The following is an 8,443-nucleotide window of genomic DNA, read 5'->3' as shown; positions in this document are numbered from 1 at the left end:
ACCGCCGTTGTCACGGAGCCGGGAGTGAGGGGCGGCGCCTGCCCTAAGTGACAAACGGGCCCGCCAATGGGGCGAGAAGCTTGGCCCCGCCTTGGAGTTCTGGTTCCGGCCGGTTGCATCAGCCGGGTGGGGCGCTGCCTGCCAGCCCAGGCTCCCCCGGCACGTGACCGGCTTCCGAGGGCGGGCCTGGGGCAAGAGGCCCAGCCTTTGCCAGGCGCCTGGAAGCCAGCCGTCCCGGCCTGACCCGATCGGAGACTGCCACCAAGGACATGTCTGATGTGATCTCAGCCCTGGCGGTTTCAGTATCTGTTTCTGCACGCGCAGAAGATCCGTCGGGAGGGTGACAGTGGCACCTGAGCCCCAACAGCTCTAACCGAGCTTGATCTTTCTTCCCAGACCCCTTTGCTGATGCAAGTAAGGGTGATGATCTGCTTCCTGCTGGCACTGAGGATTATATCCATATAAGAATTCAACAGAGAAACGGCAGGAAGACCCTTACTACTGTCCAAGGGATCGCTGATGATTACGATAAAAAGAAACTAGTGAAGGCGTTTAAGAAGGTAGGTGTTTGGGGAGATTTTAAGAACATCACATTTAATTTGGGAGGGGGTGCTTGCTTGGATTCCCACGAGGGATTGTTGGTGCACTGGGCTGTTGCTTGGGCTGATGTGTTTCTTGCTTCATTCATGCTTGCAGAAATTTGCCTGCAATGGTACTGTAATTGAGCATCCAGAATATGGAGAAGTAATTCAGCTACAGGGTGACCAGCGCAAGAACATATGCCAGTTCCTTGTAGAGGTGAGTTTGGTCAGTTTGGTGACAATCCATTTGTGCATCCACCCGTCTGTCAGCTCCTTCCTGGTCTATTCAGTCCGTGCTGGGGTTGTAGAATTTGGATTTGTAAGACTAAGGAAGACAACAGTTGAGTTTTGAAGTAGAGCAGTAATTCTAAAAACAAGGGACTCATATGTCTTAAATTCAATGTTTTTTGTTTTTTTTTTTTTAAGGTGTGATCTCTACACCTATTGTGTGGGCTAGAACTTAAAGCCCCCAGATCAGGAGTTGCACACTCTACTGACTGAGCCAGTCAGGTGCCCTGTGCATGGATTTACTTTAAAGATGCACACTTAAATGGCACACAGATACTAAATCAGCAGGATGTCTGGTTGGCTCTTCCTAAGTGCTAAAAGCCTGTTAGATCATTCGTTCTTAACTGAGTGCCTTGAGTTAAGAACCATTGTGTTAGGGGCACCTGGGTGGCTCAGTGGGTTAAGTGTCCAACTTTGGCTCAGGTCATGATCTCACGGTTCGTGGGTTTGAGCCCCGCGTCAGGCTCTGTGCTGACTACCGGCTCAGAGCCTAGAGCCTGTTTCAGACTCTGTCTCCCTCTCTCTCTGATCCCTGCTCAGGCTGTCTGCCTCTCTCTCTCTCTCCCCCTCCCCCTCTCTGAAATAAAAGTTAAAAAAAAGGACCATCGTGTTAGTGGTTGAAGTGTGTGCTTGGCTCTTGGACTTCTCTTGCCCCGTTTAGGAGCAAGAAAGGGTTGTTGGCATCAGAAATCGGGGTGGGAGTTAATCACCTTTATAACTTTGTCCTTTTCTTCTTTGTAGATTGGACTGGCTAAGGACGACCAGCTGAAGGTTCATGGGTTTTAAGTGCTTTTGGCTCACTGAAGCTTAAGTGAGGATTTCCTTGCAATGAGTAGAATTTCCCTTCTGTCCCTTGTCACAAGTTTAAAAACCTCACAGCTTGTATAATGTAACCATTTGGGGTCTGCTTTTAACTTGGACTAGTGTAACTCCTTCATGCAATAAACTGAAAAGAGCCATGCTGTCTAGTCTTGAAGTCCCTCATTTAAACAGAGGTCAAGCAGTAGGCGCCTGGCAGTGTCCGGCCTGAAACCAAGCAGTAATGTGATGTTTCGGTCAAGCCCAGAGCCCCAAGATCACAGCCGACTGTGTCTGGCCAGAAGCTCCTCGGCTCTCTCCAGAGTTCCCTGCCCTAAGAATGTCACCACCCGAGCAGCCCACGGTGGAGCAGAGAGGACAGGATGGGGTAAGAACAGCCACGGCAGCGGTGCTGCCACAGGGAGTCCTTGGTAGTCAAAGAAAGATCCCTGGTGTGTCTGACCTGACCGGGTGGGCGGAGCTTAGAGCAGCCACCTTCCCTCTAGTGAGGTGTGATAGGGCATCTGACTTCCACCAAGGTCTCCGTGACCAGACACATCCTAGTAACTGGTGTCCGAACTCCAAATGTGAGGCCAACCTATCCGAGTTAAACTTCTGACAAGGGAACAAACTTCAAACTGATGTGTGAGTCACATAGCTGGCCGTAGAGCTTGCAACTTACTAGCAGCAGCTGCCCAATGCCATGTGAAGTAACAGACTCGTTTTTTGGTTTATTTTTTTCCTTCAGTTTTAATGTTATGTAATGTATTTAAGCCCTTATTTAAATAAAAACTTGTTTTCAGAAACACCTGATTTGCAGATTGTATTTTTATGTATTATCAGTCTTGTTTGTACGTGGGAAGGAGCCATAGAAAGGGGCAGTGGAGAGTAGTCTACACCCACCGATCAACTGGGGCCTCTACCTCTTGGCCAAGAAAACCTGTGTGAGCTTGTCCCTCAGGTTCCCTGCAGAGTCCTGAAAGGAGGGACTGCGTGGTGGACAGATTCACTGGGTATCCCTGCAAGTGGCTATGGAGGACCTCAGGGCCCTGTGAGCTGATTGAGTGGTTTGATTAGAAACCCTTGAGTCCCCTCAGTGACAGGATCTTGCCTTAACTAAAGGCTGTAACAAAGGGACAAATGCGGTGTAGGACTTAATCTAATCCTCAGGCCCCTGGGAGGTATACAAAAGTGCTTTATCCAGGGAATGGGTTGATAGTATTACAGAGTTCAGTGAGTAAGACACTTGGAGAAACTGAAAATGTCAGGCCATACCTTGACCAAGGACGATGAATATGTGGAAGTCTCTTCTTGGGGACTTTTTTTCTTTTTTTGAGAGGCAGTGCCCACCTCAGCAGAGGCAGGACAGAGAATCCCAATCAGGGCTCTGCTGCCAGCCAGGAGTCCCTTGCCCCAGAGCTGATACCATGACCTGAACAGAAACAATACCGATGCCCATCGAGGTGCCCCTGGGGCCATTAATTCTATTAAAACTCCCAGCACGTGGATCGTGAATGGATACCAATTTCAGATTATAAAACACAGGTTTCAAACCACTGAGTAGTCATGAAGAATCCACACTTCTATCGCTAGCCTCTTGTAAATAAAAGGTCGGCCTTGTGAGTCTGTATAGAGGCCAACCTAGAATAAGGTGTGTCGGGGAGGCTAAAGACTGAGCCAGTGGCAGCTGCCCTGAAAATAGGATTTTAATCTGNACAGAGGTCAAGCAGTAGGCGCCTGGCAGTGTCCGGCCTGAAACCAAGCAGTAATGTGATGTTTCCGTCAAGCCCAGAGCCCCAAGATCACAGCCGACTGTGTCTGGCCAGAAGCTCCTCGGCTCTCTCTCCAGAGTTCCCTGCCCTAAGAATGTCACCACCCGAGCAGCCCACGGTGGAGCAGAGAGGACAGGATGGGGTAAGAACAGCCACGGCAGCGGTGCTGCCACAGGGAGTCCTTGGTAGTCAAAGAAAGATCCCTGGTGTGTCTGACCTGACCGGGTGGGCGGAGCTTAGAGCAGCCACCTTCCCTCTAGTGAGGTGTGATAGGGCATCTGACTTCCACCAAGGTCTCCGTGACCAGACACATCCTAGTAACTGGTGTCCGAACTCCAAATGTGAGGCCAACCTATCCGAGTTAAACTTCTGACAAGGGAACAAACTTCAAACTGATGTGTGAGTCACATAGCTGGCCGTAGAGCTTGCAACTTACTAGCAGCAGCTGCCCAATGCCATGTGAAGTAACAGACTCGTTTTTTGGTTTATTTTTTTCCTTCAGTTTTAATGTTATGTAATGTATTTAAGCCCTTATTTAAATAAAAACTTGTTTTCAGAAACACCTGATTTGCAGATTGTATTTTTATGTATTACCAGTCTTGTTTGTACGTGGGAAGGAGCCATAGAAAGGGGCAGTGGAGAGTAGTCTACACCCACCGATCAACTGGGGCCTCTACCTCTTGGCCAAGAAAACCTGTGTGAGCTTGTCCCTCAGGTTCCCTGCAGAGTCCTGAAAGGAGGGACTGCGTGGTGGACAGATTCACTGGGTATCCCTGCAAGTGGCTATGGAGGACCTCAGGGCCCTGTGAGCTGATTGAGTGGTTTGATTAGAAACCCTTGAGTCCCCTCAGTGACAGGATCTTGCCTTAACTAAAGGCTGTAACAAAGGGACAAATGCGGTGTAGGACTTAATCTAATCCTCAGGCCCCTGGGAGGTATACAAAAGTGCTTTATCCAGGGAATGGGTTGATAGTATTACAGAGTTCAGTGAGTAAGACACTTGGAGAAACTGAAAATGTCAGGCCATACCTTGACCAAGGACGATGAATATGTGGAAGTCTCTTCTTGGGGACTTTTTTTCTTTTTTTGAGAGGCAGTGCCCACCTCAGCAGAGGCAGGACAGAGAATCCCAATCAGGGCTCTGTGCTGCCAGCCAGGAGTCCCTTGCCCCAGAGCTGATACCGTGACCTGAACAGAAACAATACCGATGCCCATCGAGGTGCCCCTGGGGCCATTAATTCTATTAAAACTCCCAGCACGTGGATCGTGAATGGATACCAATTTCAGATTATAAAACACAGGTTTCAAACCACTGAGTAGTCATGAAGAATCCACACTTCTATCGCTAGCCTCTTGTAAATAAAAGGTCGGCCTTGTGAGTCTGTATAGAGGCCAACCTAGAATAAGGTGTGTCAGGGAGGCTAAAGACTGAGCCAGTGGCAGCTGCCCTGAAAATAGGATTTTAATCTGGGAGGTAGAGGGTCATAGCACGGTCCTATAAAACTCCTGTGCTCAGCGCGCCCGAACTTAACCAGTTGGCACAGAATACAGTGGCATTGTTAGAAACATTTTGAGTGATACTTTTTTTTTAATGTTTATTTTTGAGAGAGATTATGAGCAGGGGATGGATAGAGAGAGAGGGAGACCATCACAAGCAGGCTCCAGACCTGATGTGTGGTTCGAACTCCTGAACCAGGAGATCATGGGCTGAGCCACCCAGGCACCCCTTGAGTGACAGGTTTAAATCCGTAAGGTTTCACTGTAGAGGGAAGGGCTAGTCAGAAAATTCTAGAAGCAGCCCTGGAGGCCAACTTGCAGAAGACCACAGTCAGGATAAAACAGAGAATCATGCTGTAGTTTGCTGCGCAGGTCCTGTATGAGGCTGTTGAGCTATATTTTGCCTTTTAAGGACTTCAGCATTCTAGAATGAGATTATCGGGAGTTAACTAGCAACATCAGTAATCTACCATCAGTAGAACCAGTCAAAACGATTATCCGATTATCCGTGACCATGACAGGAGGCTTGAGAACACTCTTAACTCAGTATCTCAGGCCTGAGATACAAGCATAGTTGTGTCTGTTTCATGGTTGGGGGAGATTTGCAAGGCCGATCAGTGGGAGGGTTTCATCCGGAACCCCAGCTCCCTGTCCATCCTTGCTCTTCCCACCAGGTGACTGTACATTTCCAATCTCAATAGCTCATTTTACCATGATCGGTATATGCAGCGTGGAGTGTGGGAGACCATGGGGCACACAACAGTCATCAGGAAGACATTCTGTGCTGGGTAAGCTGGTGGCCTGATAAGAGTGGAAGACCAGCACATGGCCTTGACGTGAGGCAGAAAGGAGTCAATGCCACCCGTGGCTTGGCCGAAGAGTCACAGGTTTTAGGGACTGGCAAATCTCCCCTACCCCATCCACATCCACGAGGGTCAGAGAAGGCTTCATAATGGAGGTGGCATCTGAAGCAGGGTGTTCTAGTCAGACAGGAGTCAAGACCTAGAGGTGGGAGCACCCGGAGTATATGGCGGTCCTGAGGTAGGACCACTTGTCTGGAACAGAGGCCTTGTAAGGAGCAGGAATCAGTACCGTCTCTCTCTGTGCCAGGCCTGTAAGGTGTGCAGTGGCCTGTTCGTGTAACAGGAGGGACTCAGCCCCCATGCAGAACATTTAGAGAAGTGGTAGAGCTGAGCCAGCAAGTAGGTGAGAAGAAGGAGCAGAGGGGAAGGAGGGCTGGAAGGTGTGAGGTCAGAGGGGGCTGAGCCGCGAGCCGAACCATTTAGATGTCAGCCTGCAAGAAGTCACCGGAAGATGAGAAGATGAGAAATGTCTCCAGCGCTGTGCTCTTGGCTTCTCTCCCGGGCCCCACCCCCAGTCTCCTCTCTGCCTCCTCACTCTGTCTGTCTGTCCTTCCCTTCCCTCTCCCGTTTCCTCCCTTCTCACCTCACTCTCCTGGCCCCAACCACAGGGACGAGCCGACACAAACCCAACGTTCCTTACAATTGTGTTAGCAAGACAAAATGAATACTGGTCAGCTAACACTGCACAGGAATCCACAAAAACTGCTTTAAAGCCTATTCAAAGTTTACCTATAACTAGGACAAAGAAAGATGGTGTATTTGGGAACCGAACATTTCTACCAGCTAGCCCTGGAATTGACCAGCTTCCTTGTTTAGCAGCCTGGGTGCTGCCCCCTTGTGGCATGACTGTCAAAACACAGTTTACTGTTAAACTGGCTTCGGAGCGAAGAGCTAGGTCCCCAACTTTTCAGGAGATGCAAGTTGTTTCAGGATTAGCAAATTGTGTGAGGCTCTGGCCAGTTCTTCTCTTGGACTCTCTTCAATCCTCCTAGCTTAAATATTCATAAAACGTGCTGTTTTGGGGAAGCTTGTTAAAAATTCAGATTCCAGGGATGGCTCAGTTAAGTGTCTGACTTCAGCCCGGGTCATGATCTCAAGGCTCATGGTCTCAAGTCCTGTTCAAGCTGTGCTGACATCTCAGAGCCTGGAGCCTGCTTCAGAGTCTGTGTCTCCTTCTCTCTCTGCCCTTCCCTCAATTGTATTTTCTCTCTCTCTCAAAAATAAACGCTTTTTAAAAGTTCAAATTCTAAGGGTGCCTGAGTGGCTCAGTTAAGTTTCCAACTCTTTATATTTTTTTAGCACTTATTTATTTTTGAGAGAGTGCTCGCTTAGGCAGCACATATACTAAAAATATTTATTTTTGAGAGAGACAGAGCACAAGCAGGGGAGGGGCACAGAGAGAGAGGGGCAGAGTATCTGAAGCAGGATCCAGGCTCCGAGCTCTCAGCACAGAGCCCAATGTGGGACTTGAACCCATGAACTGCGAGATCATGACCTGAGCTGAAGTCAGATGCTTGACTGACTGAGACACCCAGGCACCCCATCTGAAGGTTGATCTCAGCTCAGGTCTTGATCTCAGGATCATGGTTAAAAAAAAACACTGAGATTAGAGGCCCCACCCAGGACAGCTAAGCATTTCTGGGTGTTAGCTGAACAACCTCCTGCTTTTCAAGGGCCTCCAAAAATGTCTAGAAACTGAAAGAAATTCATCATTTCCCAAATTTGACCCCAAAACTGCAAAACTCAGAACGAGTAAGTGTTTAACACTACAGAAGGTAACACCGGCTGTAACTGTAATATAATTCTCATAGAACTATATACGTAAATGTAATAAACAGTTCTAGAAAAGGAACAATATTATTTGTAACAAAACTTGGATTTGTAAGATTTATAAACACCTTTCTAAAAATACTAAAGAAGACATCTATTTAGCCTGTGGGTGCATTTTATTCACTTGGTTTGAGGAACCCCAAAGCCCCTGTGGTCAGCAGGTCTGGCCCACAACCTCCAGGAAATGGCTCTGTCTCTAGAGCCAGAGCCTCTCATCCAGAGATTCTGCTGTGGGGCCCAGGAACCTGCCTTTTTAACATCAACCAATTCATCTGGGAGTGCCATCAACCACACTGGAGAAACACTGCTGTGGCTAATGGGGAGCTATTGAGGAAACATGAGCAGGAGAGAAGCATTACCAGAGCTAAGCTTCAGGGAAAGAAATCAAGAGTATTCTATTTAAGGGGCTCCTGGCTGGCTTAGCAGTTGGAGTGCACGACTCTTGATCTCAGGATTATGAGTTCCAGACCCACGTTAGATGCAAAGATTTCTTAAAAATAAAATCTTTAGGGGGCGCCTGGGTGGCTCAGTCGGTTGAGGTCTGACTTCGGCTCAGGTCTGTATCTTCCTCTCTCTCTCAGGAATAAATAAAACACATTAAAAATTTTTTATAAATAAAAATAAAATCTTTAGGGGCACATGAGTGGCTCAATCAGTTAAGGGTCTGACTCTGGATTTCAGCTCAGGTTGTGATCTCATGGTGCGTGAATTTGAACCCTGTGTCGGGCTCTGCACTGACAGCATGGAGCCTGGTTAGGATTCTCTCTCTCTCTCTCTCTCTCTCTCTCTCTCTCTCTCTCCCCCTCCCCCCCCC

General features: G+C 48.4%; 1 protein-coding gene across 1 annotated transcript in view; it reads left to right on the top strand.

Annotated features, from left to right (window-relative positions):
• The window catches only part of EIF1 (eukaryotic translation initiation factor 1), a 2,902-nt gene extending 427 nt beyond the window's left edge, over nucleotides 1-2,475 (top strand). The window contains exons 2-4 of the mRNA XM_077779274.1: nucleotides 397-560; nucleotides 697-798; nucleotides 1,611-2,475. Of these exons, the coding sequence (XP_077635400.1) occupies nucleotides 397-560; nucleotides 697-798; nucleotides 1,611-1,655 (311 nt within the window). The 3' untranslated portion in view covers nucleotides 1,656-2,475. The remainder of the gene's footprint in view (nucleotides 1-396; nucleotides 561-696; nucleotides 799-1,610) is intronic.
• Nucleotides 2,476-8,443: the final 5,968 nt, after the last annotated feature.

This window comes from Crocuta crocuta, unplaced genomic scaffold (assembly GCF_008692635.1).
Source record: "Crocuta crocuta isolate KB4526 unplaced genomic scaffold, BGI_CrCroc_1.0 scaffold68, whole genome shotgun sequence".
In the NCBI taxonomy this organism is placed as follows: domain Eukaryota; kingdom Metazoa; phylum Chordata; class Mammalia; order Carnivora; family Hyaenidae; genus Crocuta; species Crocuta crocuta.
The sequence above is the reverse complement of the archived record's forward strand: the minus strand, read 5'-3'. Positions and strand labels throughout refer to the sequence as shown.